Consider the following 24869-nt stretch of genomic DNA (forward strand, 5'->3'; position numbering starts at 1 on the left):
GAGTATCTAGTGAATTTTTATTGCATTTGTTGTAAGTTGTCATTCTACCTGCAAAACACTCATATGCACGTACCACAACTTGCTTGGAACCAGCAACAATGCTATCCCCATCCTTATCTCAAATTGAATGAACTGCCATAATTTTTGAATCGGACTATATTAGCAAGTGGGCCCAGAATCTCTAGTATTTCATTATTTACGTCGTGGCTTCACCTGTCAGTTACCACCCTCCCCTCATGTTCCCCCATTTTTACAGCTCTCTATAGCACAATGAAAGTCATTTACTGATGTCTCAACTTGTGCCCTGTCATTCAGTTAGAACACTCAGGGTAGCACTGTTCATGGGTAATGAGACAGACTGCAATTATCCAAGTTCAATAAATTTTTCCTCTCTGTAACTGAAAATGTGGGAACATAAAACACTTAGCCTCCCTCAGAAGCCGTAAAACTATTTAATCTTACCCATATAAACTAATGATAATACTGCACTTCCAATCCACAACATCTAATGAAATAATAAAAAATCATCAGACTGCTAAAGACACTAGTTGTGGGTATGGCAGAATATCAGACAGGGCACTGAATTATATATAGTGACTTGATCAGCAGTATATTGTACTGTTTATGTAGCCAATGTATGAAAATTGGGGTATTTTCTTATAGATTAAAACATGCTACAATGATGCCAATATACATAAAAATTGAGAGAGAGACATGTAATACCTAACTGTTGGCGTATCTGTTTGCTGAAGTTCTTTCAAAAGTGTTTGAGAGCATAGTCTGTAATTGGCTTTATGAAAATGTAACACGAAATAGCTCACTGACACCCTCCCAGTTTGGGTTTTGCAAAGGTCACTCACAGAGAGAGCAATATTCTGGCTCACAAAAGAGATTGCAGATGAGCTGAACAGTAGAAAGGATTCTATGAGAATTTTTTATGATATTACTAAAACTTTTGACTGTGTAAAACTTAACACACTAGAACAGAAATTTCCAGATTATGACATAAAGACCAACCAATAGTTTGCTACAATCTCACATAAAAGGAAAGAGAATGTTGCCCCAAGATGCAGATGAAACAATGATATCAGAGTATGGTATTCCAAAAGGCTCAGTCATTGGATCACTGATCTTCTTAATGTACATTAATGACCTACTGGCATCAATAAATAGCAAGGCAGTATACTAATGTTTGCTGACGATATGAGTACAGTATTGTGACGGGTGCATGAAACCCTCAGCAAATTACTTAGTCTATCATTAAACCTTTCAAAGACAAATCTAGTGCAGTTTCAGCCAGAAAATGAAAAGCTACAAGCTCTAGAAATACATATCAGTGGGCAGGAAATTAATAAAACTCTACTACAAATGGGTAATCAATTATGATTGTTCAAGAGGAAACTGAAATAATTCCTCATGAATCATACTTTACATAATTTAAATTAATTTCTGAACTGTAAGTTATGTAAAAGATGTACTGTGTTGTAAATTACCTTGTAATAATATATGCTATTTATAGGTGTAATATTTATGCCATACTTGTGTATTGACTGCAGTACTGTTTTTCTTATTTTGTCCTCCATGTAATATTGCATTCTTTGACTTGTTCTACATTACAGTAAAATCTTTGTAGAGAATGTAATTTAACAGAACCAAATAAAAATAAAAACTAATCAATAAATCCTGCCTTTTGTTCTAGTCGCTGTGTTACTCATATGCCTTTTCTCACTGATTATACAGAGGACCACCTCAGTTATGTTATCAGTCCATTTAATTTTCAACACCCTCTGTTGCACCACTTCTCAAATGCCTTGATTTGCTTTTTTTCCAGTTTCCTGAAGTCCATGATTTTCAACCATACAATGCTGTGTTCCGAACATACACTCTCAAAAATGTCTTCCTCGAATTAAGCCTGATGGTTGTTGATAATAGACTTCTTCTCATCAAGAATACCCTCTTTGCCTGCCCTAATCTGCTTTTCATGCCCCCCTTGGTTCATACAACTTGTGTTATCTTGCTTCCAAAGTAGCTTAATATCTTCATTTCACCTATTTCGTGGTCTCCAGTTGTGTTGGTTTGTGTATCACTGAACTCATTTCTGCTACTCAGCATGATTTTCATCTCCTTTGATTTACTCCCAACCCATAGTCTGTTCTCATTAGGCTGCTTGTTCCATCCAGCAGGCACTGCAAGTTTTCTTCACTTTCGGTGTGGGTAACAGTGTTGTCAACTAATCTTATCATTGACTTGCTATCGCACTGAATTTTAATTCCACTCTTGAACCTTTCTTTTATTTCCATCTTTGCTTCTTCGATGTATATCATGAACATTAGTAGGCCTTACATCATTCTAATCCAATTACTTCATTCTTGGTCTTCCAGTCATATTGTTCCCTCTTGGTAATTGTAGATATTGTAAATTACTTTGCTTTTGCTGTAGTTTGAACCTATTGTTCTGAGAATTTCAAATATCTTGTACCATTTCAAGTTGTTAAGCACTTTTTCCCAGTCACGAAATGATATGAAAGTGTCCGTTTTTCATAAACTGTACAACCATTATCAAGTGCAACATCAGAACTGTATCTCTCATGCATTTAGCTTCCCTAAAGCTAAGCCCATCATCTAACAGATTCTCAATTTTCTGTTTCGTTCTACTGCATGTTATTCTTGTCAGATGTTGAAAGCATGAGCTGCTATGCCAATTGTGCGATAATTCTCACATTTATCTGTCCTGGCTATCTTTGGCATTGTGTTGATGGTATTCTTCTGTAAGTTCAATGGCAAGTTTCCAGTCTCATAAATCCTATACATTAACTTAAATAGTTCTTTTGTTCTCACTCCCCCCCCATGATTTTAGAATTTCCAAAGGAACACTTTTTATCATTTCTGCCTTGTTTGATTGCAACTATTCCAAAGCTCTATGAAAGTCTAATTTCAGTATTGGATCCCATAGCTTGTTCAAATTGACATCCACTTCTTTTCCTATCATCTCAACGAACTACTACTTGATCTCATAATGGCCTTCAGTGTACTGTTTCCATCTCTCCACTCTCTCTATCTGTCTCATCTGATTGTTTAACAGTAGAAATCCTTTTGAACTCGTGGTGTTGTCAGCCTTGTTTTTAATTTAACTGAAAGTTATTTTGACTTTTCTGTTTGGTGAAACTGTCCTTGCAGAAACTGTTCCTTTTCAGTTATTTAACATTTTCCCTGAAGCTGTTTTGCTTCAGCTTCCCTGCACTTTCTATTGATTGCATTCCTTGTTACTTGTATTGCTATGTTTTTGTCTCTACTTAAACATTTGATGTGCTTCCTTTTTACATTGGACAAGTAAGTACCTACTTATTCTATTACCAAAGGTTTCTTCACAGTTTTTTGCACCTATATTTGTCTGTCCAACGTGTGGTTGCCCTTTTTAGTGCAGCCTTTCCTCTTCAACTGAACCGTCTGCTGTGGTGTTCAATATTGCATTTTTACAGCGTCAGATAACTTCAAATGCTGAGCATCATTGGGCAATACTTCAGTTTTCTATGTCTTTACACTCTGAAAGAAGTTAGGCAACTCTAAACCACTTTTCTTTCATCAAAGAAGTCGTCACAAACACCCTCGAGCCTGTTAGACAGCTATATTATCTTCTAGGAAAAAACTGGAGTAACTAATATTACTGTAATAAATACTAAAGCACAGAGTTTCAAACACTACCAGTTTTTAAGATTTCTACATCTTGTATAGATCTTTTTTTGAATTACTGTGATGAAGAAGTATCTTCTACATTACTTCAAGAAAAACTATGAAGTTTTTTCTGTAAAATATTTGTATACACTATAGTACTTCTTATACAGCAGATAGTTTTTAAAAGTCCCTGTGAATGATGATAGACCTAGACCTATGTTCTTTATTGTTTTATTGTATGAACTTTCTCATATGGGCCAGAGCTGTAGTTGTCATTATACATATGTGATAGGTTGAAGGAAAAAAGGCCACATTGGAAACAAACAGTGATCTCAGAATAAGAAGAGTTCAGGAAAAAAAGAGGAAAAATAAACATCACCAATTTCTTTTTTCAAATCCACTCATCAAAATAGTATTATAAACTAAACATTGAGACTTTGTTTAGTATCTCAGATCCTAAGTATTAAATAAGAAAACCCATTTTGTGACATAGACAAGAGACTTTTACATTTTCGTGAAGGGAAACAAATTCTGGCTGAAATTTATGTGTGGCATATTTTTAAAGTAATTTACCCAGAAATTTTGACATTAATACATATGTTACATACAATCTATGAAACCTGAAAATAAATACAAAGGAGCAATAATTCAAAGATGTTTGCTCAATATTCAAAGACAGTAGCTCAAATCAGAAACATATTGTTCATTAGAGCACACAGTAACACTGTACTAGCATTGCAGCCTGACTATGGTGTGAGACTGTGCTCTCACCAGTTCAGTGTTGAACAACAACAAACAGAGAAACAATCCTGAGTTGCCTCCTTACTGTGGGATCCAGAATCCATCACCCCACACATATGCACCTACTCACTGCATATTGTAGGTACAGATTTTAGCATGGACATGAAAACACCTCCACTGTTTGCTTGATGAATAAGAAGAGTACACAGGTGTTGATAGTCATGGTACAAAGGTCACAGTACAGAATGGTATACACCAGTGGAGTAATACAAGTACTGAATGAAGTAATGTATCTCATTTATTAGCAAAGTACTGTTTGCACAGTTGGTGGAAGTGCACTCATGTGAGCAATATTACATGAGATGAAATGGAGCTCGTAACACATGTACCATTGGTTTCATCATCAAATGATACAAGACCTATTCTGAGGTCATGTGCATCCATTGGTGTGCATTTAGCATATTGCAGGCTCCTTTCATCTAGGAAAGAAATGCAGCAACAAATTGCCCCTGAATTCTATCATAAAGTTTGAAGAATACGACACTAACATGATGGTGCCAGTGTGCTGTCCATGGCTTCTGAATTAATTCCAACTGTTTACATTTGGAATTCCATTGAGTGAGATTAGCACACCTCAGCCAATTTCTATGAGTCTTTGGGGCAGTTGAATGGCCATGATTAGCAAGAATTTTCAATGTTTTTCAAGTTGTCATGGAGTCAGTACCAAAAGGTATCAACACCATCATCATTGCAAAATGGAGTGCTATGAACTACTATGAAGGACTCTGTAACCGTTGTGCTCATGAATGTGTATGTTGAGTAAAGTCCATCAATATTTAGTTCTCGCATAAAAAACTATTCTTGTATTTTCTCACTGTATTGCCGTGGGCTAATTGAAAGTCTCTTATCTTTTAGCAGGCACAGTTAGTTCCTTAGGAACATACCAGTACCTCTTTTAGCTTTGATTTGTAATTTGTGGATGTCACACACTACCACTAGAACACCAGAAAATGTGATACCTCAAGAACATTGGAAAGGGGTCATTTGACCTCTGATGACATTTATATTAAAGATCCACATTATTGTTACAATAAGACCTTTACTTTTTCATTAATTTCTGTCTTGTACGCCTTACAGTGGTAGCCTTAACATGAAGTTTTAATACCTTTAAATAACTGTGTTGGATACAAAATGTTGCATTTGTACCTAGAAAAGTGATAATTTCTTAACATTTCATCATTTTGAAATAGTTCATAGGTCAGTCCCCTCACTCAAAACTTGATGTATTATTTAATGACAGTCCCAAAAACTAGATGTCTGTGTCACAACCGAAGTATGGTTATAATCCATTCTGTTTAGCTCTGACTGATAATGTCCTGCGACTGCTGACTTGTTACGCTGCTGTTGGTGTTCTCAGCAATGATCTTTGACAGTGCACACCATCTGACCTATATAAGTCTTGTCACATTGACAGAGTTCCTGATAGGCCCCAGATTTCGAAAGTCAGTGGTCGTCTTTGACACTTTCAAGCAGTACCAATGTTTTAGCTGGTTGGTGGTAGACTATTTTCACTTGGTGTTTCCAGAAATTCGTCCTATCTTTCTGGATAATGTGCCACAAAAAGGAATGAATACAATGGCCACATCATTCTGATTTTCCTCTTCTGTTTCCACAAGCTGTACTGTGTGTGTAGGATAGAGTGCTCTTTGAATCTGCCACTCCTTGTAGCTTTTCTTTCAGAACACCACCCACAGGTGTTCAGCTTCTTGATTGAGACTTTCATTGTCAGAGAGGGTGCAAATCCGATGTATGAATGTTTTGAACACACCATTCCTCTGCACTGGGTGGTGGCAGCTTTCCGTATATAGGTACGGGTCAGTATGCATCATCTTTCAATACACACTGTGGCCCAACATATCCTCCACTCTTCTTTTTACCGGGACATCCATAAAGGCAAGCACTCCAACCACTTTGACTTCAATGATAAAATTGATGTTCTGGCCTATGGAATTGTCATGTACAAGGAAGTCACTCAACTGTCTTCAGCATGGTCATATGACAAAAGGCGTTGTCTCTGTAGTGCAAGAAAGAGGCAAGTTTCCATTGAACTGATTCCAGGGCTTCTTCCTCAGAATTTTCTGTATACATGTTGGCAACAACTGATGGAAGTAGACTCCCCATGGCTACACCTTTCATCTGCTCAAAGTGACCACTGTCAAAAAGAAAGTATGTTGATGTCAAGACATGCCTAAAAAGGTTGGTAATCTCTGTGGCAAATTTTTAGTCAATAGGTTCTAAAGATTCTTGAAAAGCCATTCTGGTAAAAAGAGAATTAATGTTGAAGTGGTAAAAAGATAAATAATGTTGAAGCTCACGAGGATGTCAGTATCCTTAGAGTTAAACTTTTGTCTTGGTATGGACTGCAGAAAGTTTACTAAAATTGGGTGCCTATATTCCCCATTGTTAACCACAATGGTGCCCTGACATAGTCCCTCACTAAGTATCTGAAGGATTTGCTTAGCCCATATGTCAGGAAGCATTCAAGTCACATTCTCAACTCCATGGATTTTGTGGGATGCCTTAATAGCACCAATGGTACACAAGATTGCATAGCCTAAAAAGACAGCAATCATGAATGTTATTGATTGGAACCACATGGAATGGACTATGACCATATTAAGATTCAGACACAGATGTCTAACTTCTGAGACTATGTCATTAAACAATCTATTGAGATTCGAGTAAGGGAAACACTGATTAACCGTGGTAGTGGCCACATCCTTAGTAAGGCCTGGGAACTTACTGTTGTCTGATTGAGGAGAAGAAGGAGATACCCCAAAATGAACTTACTTTGGGAGCAGGTGCCAAGAAAAGTACGTGTGTGGAAAGCAAGGACTGAGCCGTGTGCCAGTGGGAGGAGTGGGGGAGGAGATGGTAGTCATGGATGGCAGTTATAATGGCAGATCAGAGGGAGTGGGGAAAAAGATAAAAGTGCTGACCCCCAAGCAGTCAGTTCATCACTGCAGCTGATGATGGCAACATGGTCACTTGCCGTAATATTGTGCCCATTGGACACTGACATCCAGTTTGTCACTTGTGAGCTACTTCACCAAGGAGTACACTTGGAGAAGCTGAAGAATCACATTTCATCATTTATTTGTTTTTAAACATTGAAATCACACTTCAAGCAGATTATTGGTACTTTTTGTACACATTACCTGCAGATGGCTTTTTTGTGTTTCTCATGGATGTTGCTGGTCTTGTTTCCTTCGCACATTCCAATTTGAGACTTTGTGTGTTTCTTTTTTCAAGTTTTCTAATTCAATAGTTGCTTCTTAATTTGATTGGTGTTCTTGCTCTTGCTCTGGTTCCTGTTTATATGTTCATTTACCAGCCAAATAATCAATGGTTTCCTCTTCAGGCTATTTTTGGTTATTTGAGCGTAGATGAACCACAATCACTTGCCATGTCTAGGATATTGTAAAATACACACAAGCAGTCCTAATTGAATGTTTACAAACAGTTTGATCTGAAGTGTCCATGCAATGCGTTGTGGCATTCTGGTTTCTTCTTTCCTTCTTAGGTCGCTGCTACTTCAGGATGTAGTGTGAAGATAATAATTACATTCTTATTCTTCTTCCCTTGATGCACTTTCAGTGTGCACTTTGGTTTATCAGTATTTTTCGAGAGGATGGTGGAATGTATTTCAGAATTGTTCTTCTTCTTGAGTTGGGGATTTCTTGGTGAATCTTGGTAATTGTTCCAGGTTGATTTCTTCTGGTTAAGCTTTTTGGCAAGCTGAAGGGATTTGAAGAAGTTGCCCATTGTCATATTCCTTCATTGGTTATAAATAACTCCATGAAGTGACAAACGACTTACTCTCCATATAGCTGATACCACTATTCTACATTTTCGTGTGGCCAACACTGGAAAAAACGCAAAAGTGAGGAAATGCAGAATTGAGAAAAATGTTAAAACCCCTCAAAATATAAGCAAAAACACACATAATTGGCTCATATGATTAAAAGTCACAAACCTCTCCAGTACTTTGTGTAAAATCTATCTAAGTGAAGAAAATTAAATGTACAATACAATGTTTTTACAATAATTTGTGATAATAAATTTCATCAGTTCTTAAAAAATCGAAAATGTTTAACAGCAAGTAAAAACTCATCAAAAAATTGAAATTGGTATCTGGGTACAAAGTAATCGAGCTGTTTCCTGACATGTGACAACTACAAATCATACGTTCAAAACATGCCTTTTTGAGGGATCATCTTTTGTGCTCACTCAGAAAAAAAGCAAAAATTGAGGAACATGTTGAGTTAAACCAAAAACATCACAGCAGCTAACTGGTTAAACCATAAGCATAAAGGTGGACATCTGCTTAATGACTTACTTTCTCACCATTGCTGTTATTATTTAATACTTTTCTTATGAGCTGCATTTCATATGCTCATCACTATTAAAGTGTTATTTTAGGCTTCAGTATAGAAACAGACACATGAAAAAATGAGTTCACTTCTCTAATTGACATTACAAGCTTATTAGAAGTTTGCTCAGTAAATCTCTGTAGACTGTTCAAAATGTAAATTTGAAAGAAAGCTCAGATGCTACAGTTTCGCTTCAGCCCTCTATTACAGCTCCCAGCGTTTACTATCTATAGAGTGTGGTGTGTGGTGCAGAGTATATACATGAGTAGTGTATGTATCTGTTCCAACTGTATCATGTCAGATTTGAACACGAAAGTCTTTAAAATGTGCTATTGCAAAACCGTTGTTCTATTCCTGTGTGACATTTATGTCAAATGCTTTCACCCCTACCTGCACTCCCATCACTGAAGGGCTGCTTCTCCTCTCCACACATCCAGAAGGTGAGCTCGTTTTATGTGTGTTAGTGTGGTTTGGTGGCTGCACTGGCTACTGAGTGACTTAACAAATCACCAGTCAATAAGAGTGCACTAGTCAGAAATGGGCAATGTTTCCTTGATTATGACGGAGCATATTTTTTGACACTCAGTGTTTGAATTTAAAAGGTTGACAGTTGACATTGTTGCTCAATACAGTACATCAGGACTACATGCAAAAAGGTGAGACAGTTATAACTGGCACAAGAAAAGTTGGTTGCTGGGCCCCTTCATCACATATTGGCTTGGTCTGGAACACTTCGTATCCTCTATCTTGTTTTTCCATTACCTCTGCAACCTAGCAGTAGTTGTATCATAATTGCATGGTGAAGTTAAACATTGCAAGTTTTGCTGGCAACACCGATCATGGATTAAGCCAGCATTTCCTCTCTCACATCTTCCCTCTCCACAACAACCTAAAATATTCCCTTGATTCTGCCACCACCTATGGTGCAAACCATCTGTCTTTTGATCCACTTATAACTTGTTCAGTCACATCAAATGTCAACTGGAAGAAGATGGAATGAAGTGAAGTGAGACATTGAGTAAGAACATAGAATCGAGGTAAACCTTACTAGGAAGAAATGTAAAATCGGGGAATTTTTAGCACTGATCTTATTGGTTTATCACAGGGGTTTCAAATTTATGGTGTAGAATTACAGAAAATGTAAAATCGAAGTTCCACTGTATCCGGCCCTCCTCCTTAATAATCGACAGGAAGGTGTTGCATACTATTTGGAAGAGACATGTGCAGTTACCCAGAACTTCAGTCTGTATTTGTTAGATTTGTTTGGCATTACCCTGCATTTTACTTTGCTCAGAAGTAACTGTTCATCAATTTAAATATTTTTGCCTGGTAAAAGTGGAGACGGTTTTGCATGAACTTGTTCTATATTCCAAGGATAGGTTGCTGCTCAGTATATAGGAGAGACATTGAGTCACAGACAGGAACAACTAAAAGACAACTGTATATTTTAACTTTCGGCCAGGAGGCCTTCATCTGAAGTAAGAAGTACACACACAAGCACAGCACACACACACACACACACACACACACATACACACATGACCACTCTCTGTGGCCACTGTGGCACAGCTGACTCTGGCCACACAGCCAGAGACAGTGGTCATGTGTGTGAGTTGTGTTCGTTTGAAAGTGTGTGTGCTTCTTACCTCAGAAGTAGGTATTTTGGCTGAAATTTAAAATATATAGTAGTCTTTTTGTGGTGCCTGTCTGTGACTCAATATCTCATTTAAATGTGGTGAGTAGCAATCTACCCTTTTCGTATTATTGTTGTTAATTCATCCTGGACTTTCCATTGTTTGTTCTCTATACCAGAAGTAAAAGCAAATTTGTCAACAGGAATGTGTTGAGCTCAGGATGACTTCTCATCGAAGTGATGGAATCTGACAAGTTCTCGGGATCTGTCTCTTGTCATTTTATCCCTAATAAAATTAGGCCTCCACAATGTGCCAAAGAAACACCTTTAGTATAACAAGCACATTTTGTGTACATGATATCAATAATTGTCTCTAGTTCCTCAATGATATGGTCCACTTGTGTTTTCTGTTTCATTCCAAGCATTTGATTCTGTGTGTTTTGTTATGATGCGCAGAATTGGTTCATCAAAAAGGAGTTGGAAGGCACTCATGATAGAGACTTCCAATTGGTGGCAGGTGTTGTTGTAGGTGACCCCCCCTCCCCCCCACCTTTCTTCTTCAGGACATTCAAAGCTGCTCTTCTTCTAGGAGACAGTGTGTTAACGACCTCTCATTCCACTTCATCTCTAGCTGCTATCTTCACAATTTTGGCAGTTGGCTCCAGAGATTGTTGTGAGAATTGAGATTTGGGGGGGGGGGGGGGGTCATCTGTTGATGGTAACACCTCCTCAGTGTGTAATTTCGTTACCAGTTAACTTTGGCAGATAACCACCATCTGACTCTGTTAAGTACTTTGATTGTTCCAGAATTAGTAAAATCTCTTCATTAGTAAGATAATGCTGAAGCTATGTAACTATGTAATTGAAATCACGTTACAGGTTGGGGGAAAAAAAAAAAAAAAAAAAAAACCTTCTGGTGAGGCGAGTAAGAAGTGACCCACAAAATATGACTGAAAAGTTATGTTAGAATGTTCAACATGGAAACCTTTCCAACAATGTGCTTTTTCTTATTTGAGTAAGTGGTTGTTGACCAAAGCAAAATACAATGCAAGTATCAGAACACTGACATTCTGAAGAGGGGTTACGCCAAGGGTCAGTTGACCTCTGCTGCTGTCCTATGTGTACTTTATGGAATTTTAATGAAATCAAGAAATGTTAGCAAATTGGAGTTGATTACTCTCAAAAGTAGAAGAAATGAGGAAAAGTTACAAAGTTTGGTGGAGAAGTGTTAAATACAAAATTTGTTATTATGGAAACAAAAGTTGAAAGGTGTCATTTGACACCTTTTGCTATTCCTTCATTCAAGAATTTATATCTCTTTAAACTCATAGATAACTGTATAAATGCTACTAGTGTGTAAAAATGAAGTTCTACATGAATCTTTACTATAAACATATCATGAGCTGCTTGAAAGAAATCTCACTATACTTTTGCTATCATTAGCAGTACAGATGCCAACCATAATACAAAAATTATTATTGTTGACATTATTTTGTTGTAATATTAAGAAAAACTGTTGACTGATTCAAAATTTCTGATTAAAAGTTACCGTATTTACTCAAATCTAAGCCGCACTCGAATCTAAGCCGCACCTGAAAAATGAGACTCGAATAAAGGAAAAAAAAAATTCCCGAATCTAAGCCGCACCTGAAATTTGAGACTCGAAATTCAAGGGGAGAGAAAAGTTTTAGGCCGCACCTCCAAATCGAAACAATGTTGATCCATTGTAATATGAGACGCAATTTAGGTCGAATGAATGACGATACAGCTACAGTAGTTTGCTTCGAGTCGTAAGCTTAGCAGTTAAGCTTTACCAGGTAGCCATTGCTATGCGTCAGGCGCTCCGTCCGTATTTATACGGGTACCCTTCCTTTTTCACGTGCTTCGTCTGGTTTGAATCGATTGCTTATTTTGCTTCGATCTGATAAGTGCCGTTTCCTTTGTTCTAGGTGCTTACGTCACTCTAAGCAGAAAATGCATTACTGTACTGTTCGTCGCATTCTGATAGTGCGTGTTTACGGTCTGTCGGCGCTCAATGAGCCTTCTCCTCTCTAATTTCCATATTTTCCCATAACTTTGTCTTCTATTCCTTCCCCTACTACACTTTCCAGTCCTCCCACTATAATTAGATTTTCATTTCCTTTTACATACTACGTAAGTTACTCATTCAATGTCATATGTTTTCTCGATCTCTGCTGTGATGGTGGCATGTACACCTGAACTAGTGTTGGTTTGTTGTTGATTCTAAGGAGAATAATCTTATCACTGAACTATTCACAGTAACTCATTCTTTGCTCTACCTTCCTACTCATAATGAATCCTACTCAAACTGTTATATCTTTTTTTTACTGCTGTTGATATTACCCTATATTCAACTGACCAGAAATCATTACCATTTTTTCCATTACCCTTCACTAACTTTCACTATGTCTAGATTCAGCACCTGATTTTGTTCTTTTCAGATTTTCTAACTCCCCTAGCAAATTCAGAATTCTCACATTCCACAATCTGATCCTTATATTATTACCCTTTTGTTACTTATTCAATCCATTTCTCATGATCCACATCTCACCCATGACAACCTTTCCAGAGACGTGAATGGGGTGCTAAACTGGACCCCTTTGTCAACAGAGAGATCATCATGACACTTTTTGTGCATACACATTGTGTGTCTTTAATGCAGTAGTTTCAACTGCCTTCTGCATCCTTATGTTGTTGATCAGTGCTGATTCTTCCTCCTTGTTTTTCACCCAAAGACCAAGTGTGTACCCTGATCTCTGTTTCCTCATCTGTCTCCTTTGTTTAGGCCAATGGCAGGATGAGAGTGACTCCTTTTACCAGTAGTATTCAGCTATCATTGTCGATGATTTTTATTAAAAATTTAAGCAGTGGCTGGACTCAAACTCAAGTACCAACGACATTTTGATTATTAGTCGAACACAAAAGCCCCAATCCACAGTTTAGCGGTGGTCACTCCTACATAACATGCTGTTCAGTGACACATGTTTTTTGGTAAACAACAATTATCTCTTAAAGGATTAATTGTGAAGCTCAACAGCTACCGTATTTACTTGAATCTAAGCCGCACTTTTTTTCCGGTTTTTGTAATCCAAAAAACCGCCTGCGGCTTAGAATCGAGTGCAAAGTAAGCGGAAGTTCTGAAAAATGTTGGTAGGTGCCGCCACAACTAACTTCTGCCGTCGAATATACGTAGCGCTACACAGGCTTGCTTTGTAGACACAAAGATAAATACTGGCGCCAAAACCTCTGCGTCAGTAGATAAATTTAAATAAAAAGTGGAAGACGAGCCTTTTGTTTCGACCACTGCTTTTTCATACATTATCCAACGAAGTAAATACAAATTCCATATTGTTCATCTGTGAATGTAGCAGCATTTCAATGTACTACGAAAATCCGAATGGCAAGACTGTTTGGGGTTTTTGCCAACATGGCCAACTCTACATTCTGAATTTTTTCCTACCTGTGAGAAGAGATGGTTGCTAAGAGGTTATGAATTGTGAATCACATACAGTATTCTCTTCACCATAAGAATAATACGAATATAAACATTTTGCCATGTATTCTTTCGTGTTTGCTGCTATCTCATTTAAATCCTGTCTGCCTAATAAGCTACGAAACTAGAGTGAGATAACAGCAAACGCGGAAGAATATACATATCATGTCATGTTTATATTCGTATTATTCTTATGCCTAATGGTGATACAGTCAGAAATGAAGCACGGCAATTGACTAGATTTTTAAATCTAAGATGACTAATTTCTGTGCAGAATGTAATGTACTGAAGAGGCGTCTGCAAAGATTTTCAGACGAAGAAAAATTTTCGCTAAACTCTCGTTCAGAACATCTATCATACGCAGTCTATTATTTAGTTATTGTTGATCATTATCAAAGAAAGCAGCAGTGTAAGTAACAACAAATAGCAGTCTATTGCCATTGTTTCGCAAATGGGACAATTCCTCTCTCTCTTTGGTCCCCCCCCCCCCCCCCCTCCCCCATTGTAAGCGGTGGTAGCGTGCACAAAATGCATTTTGACTGGCGTAAACACCTATAACATGGAGAACATTACTTATGAGATCAAAGAAAAATAAGCAATCAATTCAAACCAGACGAAGCACATGAAAAAGGAAGGGTACGGGCGGAGCGCCTGACGCATAGCAATGGCTACCTGGTAAAGCTTAACTGCTAAGCTTACGACTCGAACCAAACTACTGTAGCTGTATCGTCATTCATTCAACCTAAATTGTGTTTCATATTAAAATGGGCCAACTTGGTTTCGATTTGGAGGTGCGACCTAAAACTTTTCTCCCCCCTGGAATTTCGTGTCTCAAATTTCCGGTGCGGCTTAGATTCGGGAAAATTTTTTTTCCTTGATTTCGAGTCCCATTTTTCAGGTGTGGCTTAGATTCGAGTGCGGCTCAGATTCGAGTAAATATGGTATCTTAATCATGTAGTACCATCTCCCGTCACCCCCCTCCCCCCCCCCCCCCCCCCCACCCTGTTCCCCACCCACCCCCAAATGTGGGCATTCTCTGTCTCATTCTATTCTCTCTCTCTCTCCAATTTTCCACCCCTCTCACCTTAAACACATCCCTTTCTCCCTCTCCGTCTCTATCTTCCTCTCTTTTCCCTCTCACTCTTCCCCATCTCCTTCTTTCCAAATCTCTTATTTGCTCTGTCCCCTCAGAACTCCTTTCATCTTGTTGTGTAGCTGTCTTTCTGCTCCTGCCTCATTCTGTCCCACTACTCCCTCCTTTCCTTGGGCTTCATCCTTAACCCCTCCCCATGTCCATCAGCCCAAGGCAACTGCTCTAAGTAAATGATAATCAGTAATCAGTGTCACTGTGGTAGTTTGTGTTTGGTTGTCTGTATGCTCATGTGTATGAATGTGTGTTCTTTCTACAAGAAAAAGAGCCAGAGTTCAAAAGCTAGTGGACAGTTTTCTGTTATGCGTGTCTATGCACCACACATCAGGCTGCTATAGGTGAGTGGTTGCCTTTCCCTTGTTTTATGCTTTCTTCTGTAATACCCCATTACAAAATCTTCTATTCCTGCCTTGTCTATGTTGTGGGTTGGCAGGAGAGCCAACACCGGTATGAGAGGAAGCCGAAAGGCACGCGTTTTAGCTCACGCAGGATGGTGTGAGGTCTGGAACAGGACAAGGATATTAGACTTTAGCAAAACAGGACCTAGCTGTTGGAATACTTAACTTTAATCCATAAATGGTGAATGTCGCTCTTGACGGTACATGTTTTACAGTATCAATAGTAACTGGTAATGGCGCCTTGCTAGGTCGTAGCAAATGACGTAGCTGAAGGCTATGCTAACTATCGTCTCGGCAAATGAGAGCGTATTTTGTCAGTGAACCATCGCTAGCAAAGTCGGTTGTACAACTGGGGCGAGTGCTAGGAAGTCTCTCTAGACCTGCCGTGTGGCGGCGCTCGGTCTGCAATCACTGATAGTGGCGACACTTGGGTCCGACGTATACTAACGGACCGTGGCCGATTTAAAGGCTACCACCTAGCAAATGTGGTGTCTGGCGGTGACACCACAGTCTAAACTGTTTATCATTCATATTCTCTTCTGTACAAGGCTACACTCCAGATAAATTTCTTTGGAAAGACTTCTTAACACTAACATTTATAAATACCTTGTTAAGAAATTTCTTTTTTTCAGAAGATCTTTTCTTGTTATTATCAAATTTCTTTCTAATTAGGCCATTATCTGTTATTTTGTTACCCAAATAACAAAATCCATGTATTACTTGTAATGTCCCATTTATTAATCTCCTTCCCTCAGCGTTGCCTGATTTTATTCCTTTTGTTGGGTTCATGTTAATAGCCTCTTTCTGAAACACTATCAATTTCATTCAATTTATCTTCCAATCCCCTGGCCTTCTCTGACAGAATTACAATATCATCAGTGAACCTAAATTTTTTATTTCTTCTCATTGAACTTTGACTTTCTTTCCAGAGTTCTCCTTTGTTTCCTTTACTGTTTGCACAATATACAGATTGAATAACACTCTCCTTCAATCCTATCTCTCTCCTTCTTAATGCTTCTCTTTCATGTTGTTCAAATCTTATAACTGCAGTGTGGTTTTTGTTCAAGTTGTTAATAGTATGTTACCCCTGTATTTATCCCAGCCACATTTAGAATTTCAATGTGTGTATTTCACTAAATCTACCAAAAATGTAGATTTGACTTTTTTCACATTGACTTCTGAGATAAATCATAGGGGCAGTATTACTTTGTATGTTCCTGCATTTCTTGGGAACCCAAACTGATCCTCCCCAGGGTCACCTGTCTTTCCATGTTTCTGTAAATAATTTGTGTCACTGTTTTGCAGCTAAGATTTATTTCACATATTGTTTGGTAATGTGGACTATTTTTGGCTTTGTATGTTCTCCTAAGGATCTTAAAAATTCTGAGCAAATATGGTAGACACCAACTGCTTTGTTTTGTCTTAGGTCTTTCAGTGCTGTGTCAAATTTTAATCAGAATATTAGTATCCCACCTCATCTTCTTTTACTTCCTCTTTCATTTCCATAATATAGTTTTCAAATTTATTTCCTTTTCTTTTTTTTAGTGGCCCTTCTATATATTCCTCCCACCTTTAAACACTCCCTTTTTTTGTTGAGTGCTGAGTTTCCATGTGAGCTGCTTCTCTCTTTTTCAAAGTTCTTTTTTGTTTTCCTGTAGGTGACATTTTTCCTTCCCATACTCATGCATGTTTAAACACCTTTTAATGTCTCCTCTTGCCATTCCTGCTTCACCACTGTGCACTTTCTGTCAGTCTGATTTTTTTAGACATCTGTATTCCCTTTTTTCTGCTTCATTTGGTACAATTTTTATGTTGTCACCTTTTATCAGTTCAGTTCAATATCTCATTTACTATCTAAGCATTTCTGTGGATCTATCCATTCATCTTCTATTATATTCCTCCCATTGTTGTCAGCTGTTCCCTATCACCCTCTTTGAAACTCCCACAACCAATGCTTCATTTTAATTTATCCTGGTCGCAGACCTTTAATTTCATACCTTCCTACAATTTCTTATGTTTTGTACAGTTTGTAACCAATAATTTCTGGCCATAGTCGACATCTGCCCCAGGAAATGTTTTACTGTTTAAAATCTGGTTTTTCATTATAAAACCTGTCTGAAAGCTGCTGGTCTCTCTTAGGTATCTTCTTATACAACCTTCTTGCCTGAATCTGAAACCAGATACTTGCAGTGACCTGTGCAAAATTCTACCAGACAGCTTCCCCTTTCATTTCTTTTACCCAGTGTATGTTCTCCTATTATTTTTCCTCCTCTCCTTTTCTTACTATTGAATTCCAGTCCGCCATCACAATTGACCTTCATCTTTCTTAACCATGTGCATAATTTATTTTACCTCATCATACATTCTTTTAATCTCTTCATCATTTGAGACGGTAATAGGTACATAAACTTGTACTACTGTGGTGGGTGTTGATTTTGTGTATATCTGAGCTACAATAACGTGTTCATTTTGCTGTTCATAGTAGCTCACCCATGTTTTTATTATCTTAATCATCACTAGTCCTACTCCTGAATTACATCTATTTATTTGGTATTGCTAACCCTGCAATCACCAACCCAGAAGTCCCGTCTTTCTGTATACACTTCACCACTTCTCACTATATGTAACATCAACCCAATCATTTCCCTTTTTAAATTCTCGGACCTACTTACCAAATTAAGTGATGTAACATTCCACACTTTGACCCTTAGAATTCCAGATTTGTCATTCCTGATAAAAACAGCCTTCAGAGTAGTGCCTGCGGTGATACCTGAATGGGGAACTATTTTACTTCCGGAATGTTTTGCCCATGATGATGCATGATCATATAGTGGCATATAATGTTCACAAGAAATATAACACCTAAAATTTCCCTTTGCTTTCAGCTGTTTGCAGTACTGACATAGTGTGACTATATCCATTAATGTTATAAGGCCAGATCAGTCATATTGCTGTTGCGACTACTGGAAGGGCTGCTGCACGTTTTCACAGATACCCTCCAATGTGGTTGCCTCTATTAGTACAGCTCTCTTTATCACTGAGTAACATCCCACCATGGCAGGGTCAATGGGGAGGGGGACAGTGATGTTTACTTTACTCAAAGTGAAGTGTATTTCACAAGGAACATTAGTAGTACCGAAGTATGATGTGTCTTTCAATGATTGTGTCCTGCCTGCAACTGTTAGTTTTACTTTATGTGTTGAACCTTTGTACATTTTTGACCTTTGGCCATTTTCAAGTTGAGTGATGCTAGCATTAGGTTTGGGAAAGGAAGTGGGGAAAATGCTTTAAGCTGATCCATTAAATTCCAGGCATGCAGACACAGGAACTTCATTTCTTGAACTGGTATTTTGTCCTTATATCCTTTGACTGTCTTCAGAGTACATCAACAGACTGAAGTGGCAGTACTCACATCCATCATTCTAAGTCAGAGGGGCATGGCACTGTGCATACAGCCACAGATACAGTAGAGCCAAACATGTTGCTCCGTACCAAAGAACTTGGTGTTCCTTACCAAAGAACTTAGTGTGCACTGAATCTGTGCTTAGACACTCAATCCATGGTGGGATATTGATGCATCAGTAGGAATGCACTGTAGTAACATCTTTGTGAAGTTTCTCTATCTCTCTCTTTTTCTCTTTTTCCCCTCGAAGCTGAAACCTTCCATCAGTTAAGTCCTTCTTCCACACTGAATCCCAAAATTGTAAAGTCAATGACAGAATTCAAGTTTATACAGCATAGAGTTGCCAGTGTCAATACAGTACTCTGCCACAGTCAATTTATTGGACTGTAAGAGCCAGGTGTATCTTTGGTCTTCAGTATGTCTCCACATACCGCACATGTATGTAAGGCCACACCTGCAGAGGATCTTGTAAATCCTAAATTTGTGAAGCATCAAGTCATCTTTGAACGAATCCTAAAGTGCTGCTGTCTTCAGTAGAGGCTGTGCTCACCCAAACTCAACAATATACAATGTTCTATGCTGCCAAATAACATTTCTGGTTCTTGTATGCATGTGGCCCCATGTGCAGTGATGGGTCCTTTGACTTTAAGTGATGGGTATTAGTACTGTAGGTTCAGCCTGTTGGCTCACTTGGAAGATGTGGCCAAAATATCAGTTTAATAAGTGGAGTTTCTGTGGCTGCAGACCTGAAATCTAAAGAAGCAGTCAACACACAGTGAAAACATGGAAAACATGAAGATGCTCTAAGCTGTAAATTAATATAAATTTTTATAATTATGGATCTATATACTCTGTCTCAATTATATGACTTATCAATCAGAAACAATGCAACTAGATGAGTCTCTTGTAAATAAATCAGCAATATAAATTCACTCATAAATGAGATAATAAAAGTCATTTTCTGATATTTGAATGACAATAATGAAGTACAAGAACATAACATAAAAGCAACCTCGACTGCACCAATTCATTTACAGATGTTTATCTATCACTAACAATATATATGTCATTATTGTGGGTTTTTTGTCAGCGAACAGCTTGTAGTATTTAAATTAAACTGTATTACTATGTTTAACTATTGCTCTGTACTGTTACAGGTCTCAGTTGTCAGGATGCAAAACTGCAATGATAGGCAGTGTCTGTAGAAGAGATTCACTAATTTTTAAATCATCTGCCAACACATCAGAAAGTGAAAGCTATTCTGACAGTGTAGACGACTCCAAACCTGTTAATTTCTCTGTAACTGTTCAAGATAATAAGACAGTTGATGAAGCTCTATCCTTGGTTGATGATTTCTCTGACACAAAATTTAGCTTAAACCAAAAATGTATACTTCCAGAAGGTTACTGTTCTGGAGAAGAAGAGGAAGGCGAAGATCAACATTTTGGGCATAGTGATGCCAAAAAGTTTAAAGGTAAGTGCTGAATTGTCAAATCTTCAAAAATCAAATGATCTCTCATAATGTCGTATTAATTTAACAACCCCAACAAAAACTTTGATGTTCACAGAATCTGTTCTTTTTTGTCCTTATGACTTATCAATTGTAATTCTTCTACCTCACCAGTATACTTGTTAAACAGATTTACTGTAGTCTTGTTGTCACAGATAGACATACATTATTAGCTGTGCACCTATGATATGCATCTATTAATATGCCATGTTGTACTATTTGCAAGTGGCATGGTCAGATTTACTTGCTTCATTTTGTTGACCTCTCCTGTTGCTAAGGGTGTGTTTACATGCACTTCTCATATATCAGTGTGCTGCAGATGTATGCTGCAGAAGTATTAACATGTGTCACTGTACTTATGTCAGTATTTCACAGTAGCTGATCAAAGTCTGGGCTCCATTATTGGAGAGTTGTGTGTTTTTTTGCTGTTGTGATCTAGTCTTGCTACTTTCAACTTTACTTTATTTTTGACTTTCACCAGGATTGGCATCAGAAAGTATTTATTATATCCTGACCTTTTTTTTCCCTCTGTGCAGAAAATATTACATTGCACTTGAACAGAGGAAGAACGTCTGGAGGTGCTTGCTCAGTTTGACATTGAAATGACTTCTTTCGTCTTGATAACAGTGACAACTTCTGTACACACTTTTGAAGTGACATTCCTCATGTGTACATTGACTGGTATAACACCACTCCACTGTTTCTGTATGCGATATATAGTTAATTGTTTATTATAATCCCAAGATGCTGGAAATGGTACTGAAACACTTAGAAATATAGCATTCTTTAGCAACACATTAAATTAGAAAAATTTATCTTCACCCATTTCCATGTACATTTAATGACTCAGCATCAGATTACATATGTCACTGAGGTTAGGAGCTAATCAGATGAATAACATTAAGCAGCATAGTGATAGTTTATCGTTAATGCTGTATGCAGAATAATCTTCTATGATATTTTCATCTTATGTTAATGTATATCTTGACCTGTTCCACATAACTTATGATTCTTCTTTTTAATGGGATCTACCGAACACAGTGAGTGAATAAATGAAACTTGTAGCAGATGAAATCAGTCAGTATTGTTTTTTTGTTTTTACACCAAACTATTAAAACTCTACTACAGGAGACAGTTTATATAAGATCACGGTCTTCTTCCCCCCCCCCCCCCCCCTCCCCCCCTTTCTTGTGCCTTTGTCTCACATTGATGCAGGTCAGGAAGGCTATGAATAGATTTAGCATGGAATTTTTTGTTACCACCCCATTAATCCACCACGATGAAAAATTTGTACCCTGTCTGCCTGTACGTAGCCATATTTATGTGAAAGTGAGCGAAAGTTTTCGAAATGTGTGTGAATCATTTACCTGAAGCCTATTCGTTCCTACCCCAGTGTGTCCTACCTGGTCTGCAGTGATTCGTTGAGTGGTTTACAGGCCATTGATCAGTGTTACCCACACCATCCTCTGGTAGCAACTGTCCAGGAGTCAGTTTATGCCCTCGAACGATCTGGTCGTTCAGTGGTCTACGTACGGACCCTGGGGCATGTTGGAATCCCGGATAATGAGCTTGTTGGCAGGGTGGCCAAACAGGCCACTCAGAAGCCGCTTCTGGAGATTGGTGCACCCAAACGTGACCTCTGATCAGTGTTACACCGCAAAGATCTCAGGATTTGGGATGCTGAATGGTGCAGCTTAGCTACACCCAATAAACTCTGCACCATCAAGGGGTGCACAAATGAGTGGGATTCTTCCTTGCGGGCTTCTCGCAGGGACTCTGTGGTCCTCTGCTGCCTTCGCATTGGCCACACTTGGCTGACGCATGGTTATCTTCTCCGGCGTGAGGACTCACCATGTTGTCGCTGCGGTTCCTGTTTGACAGTGGGCCATATTTTGGTGGACTGTCCACTTCTAGCTGCTCTGAGACAGAATTTTAATTTCTCCGACTCACTTCCTTCGATTTTAGGAGACGATGCCTCCATGGCTAACTTGGTTTTACGTTTTCTCCATGATGCTGGTTGTTATTCTTTGGTTTAAGTTTTAGTTCCTGTCCTTTGTCCCCTTGTGCTTTCTACCCTAGTACTTTAGGGTAGAGATTTTAATGTGTTGCAGAGTAGCTGGCCTGTCCTTTTTATCCTCATGATCGGCCAGCCCAGGACATCTGCTCTTCTTTTTTAAGCTCTTCTGCCTGTTTCTTGCGTGCCTATGCTTTTCTTGTCTTCTGTTGTCGCTTTTTTCATCCATCTAGAATTCCTGTGGTGTGTACTGTTTGTTTTCCATTTTATCCCATGTACTTAGTTCAATGGAACAAGGGACCGATGACCATGTAGTTTGGTCCCTTTAAACATCAAACCAACCAACCAACCTGAAGCTAACTGCCTAAAAAACCACATCAGGGCTGACCAGCACTCTGACCCTCATTGTTAATCTGCCTGGTGGATTCAGTCCCCTCCTGGAAGAAGTTCTTTCACACAATACAGCATACTGCAGTAATTTTCGCCTTTATCAGAAGCTCTGCTTTATAATTTAGCAGTAAATGTAACAACTCACCAAATGAGGCATTGACAGACACATAAACAAGGCTGAAAACTTTACAAGCTTTTGAATGAATGCTTTACTGAGTTAGAGCGCGCGCGCGCACACGCACGCACACACACACACACACACACACACACACACACACACACACACACATGAATGCATGTACACACCTGTACACTTACATTGTGCTAGCCCCTATTTTTGGTTTCTGTGTCAAACATGACTTTCTGGATACTAACTTTTGTGCCAGTGACAGTTTTTAAATATGAACAGCATTTCCGTGGGCTTAGTGAGGCTTCACAGAAATCATTGACTGCTTCACATATATTGTTTTTGACTGCCAAACATGTTTGGTTTAGCATCTCTGTACACCTACTTTTGTTAACACAGTATCTTATAAAGATGGGTGCACACAGGCAGTCAAAATACAGATAATTAGAATCAAGCCCGAAAACATCCAAGTTCAACAAATAGCCAGGCCGAAATTTCTGATAAAATCAAAGATAACACAGAAGGGGCAGATCATCTGCTGGCCCCTATGAAGACCCAGATAGTGCAGGCCCTGGGTCTAGGATATAGGGGCACTGGCTGCAGATGATACCAATGCCCCTCGTGGACCAGATACAAGTTCACCTGCTGTGTGGTGGAGGAGTAGATGTTGTGCCACCATGATGTTTCTTTCTATAGTGCTGTGCTTTGTTTTACACCTTCTTTTCAATAGTCACCGTCTCTTTAGAAGTTTCTTTACAGAGACTGTATATTGTGGAGCCTGTCTCTTTATCATAAACTGTTCTATCATCCATCCAGTGTATGATCAGCTACTCATCTAAGCTTGAGGCAGTTCTTAACATGTTCCTGCCCAAAGTTAAATGTTTAAAGAGTTCCTCATTGAGATATGATGTGATGTATCTTTATAGAGTTCACTGAACATGTAAGCCTTTCTACTTGTTTTAGTTGTAATTTGTACTTCAGTAATCATTGTTGCTGCTTCTGCCTTATCATCACTGATACAAGTTTCAATGTGGACGTCCTCAAAGAGGTCAGATTTATTTTTTGCCATTAGATCTAGAATATTTACAAAGTGATATGGAAAAGACTGACAACAATACAGCAGAGAACATCAAGGCACGACAACATATAGTTGCATGTTTGCAGATGACCCTCTATGATGTTACTTAGATCAGTCAAACCATGCATGAGACAGCGAAATGGCACAGCCAGCACCTTTCCATATTCTAGACCTATGTGCTTTTATCACTAATATTCTCTGCAGGACTGCTGTGAAAATCAGAATTTCATCTGCCCTACAAAAAGCTTCTAAGACTTATTCCCATAAAATAGAGGAAGGTAATCTGATCCTCAATGATTTACTATGAGGCATTTTCAAATGTTATGATGTAAGAAACACTCCAAGAAAAGTGTTCTCATAAGGTGTACAAAATCCTGAAATCCCATTCCTCTAATAAAGGTTTATTGCTGCTACCTTAGAACTTCTCAACCCCCTCCCCTTACTGGAACACCTCTACCTTCTACCTACTGCGTGAAATACAGAAAGACAGCTGTCTTGGTCATTCACTATGGATTTCAGAGTTACAACTGAACATATGTCAATTTCACTAGATCAGTATGTTCAAAATATCGTCAAGAGCATGCCATCGTGTATAATAGACACAAACCCCTTCCTAGAGCACCTCAAATCCATTCCTTTTTTGCCTCACTCTACACCAACATCCCACATACACACAGCTATTGAGCACTGCCCTTCCCAATGCTCACATGAAAGTATCATAAAATCCTTGTTCAGTAGCACACTGAACAACTTTATCCCTAGCCATTACTTTTTCACAATTGAGGGCCAAACCTACAAACACTTCAG

General features: G+C 38.5%; 1 protein-coding gene across 1 annotated transcript in view; it reads left to right on the forward strand.

Annotated features, from left to right (window-relative positions):
- LOC124622726 (tubulin polyglutamylase ttll6-like) overlaps window positions 1–24869 on the forward strand; it is a 500830-nt gene that overhangs the window by 23712 nt on the left and 452249 nt on the right. The window contains exon 2 of the mRNA XM_047148517.1: window positions 20101–20417. Coding sequence (XP_047004473.1) covers window positions 20101–20417 — 317 coding nt within the window. The remainder of the gene's footprint in view (window positions 1–20100; window positions 20418–24869) is intronic.

This window comes from Schistocerca americana, chromosome 7, assembly GCF_021461395.2.
Source record: "Schistocerca americana isolate TAMUIC-IGC-003095 chromosome 7, iqSchAmer2.1, whole genome shotgun sequence".
NCBI lineage: Eukaryota > Metazoa > Arthropoda > Insecta > Orthoptera > Acrididae > Schistocerca > Schistocerca americana.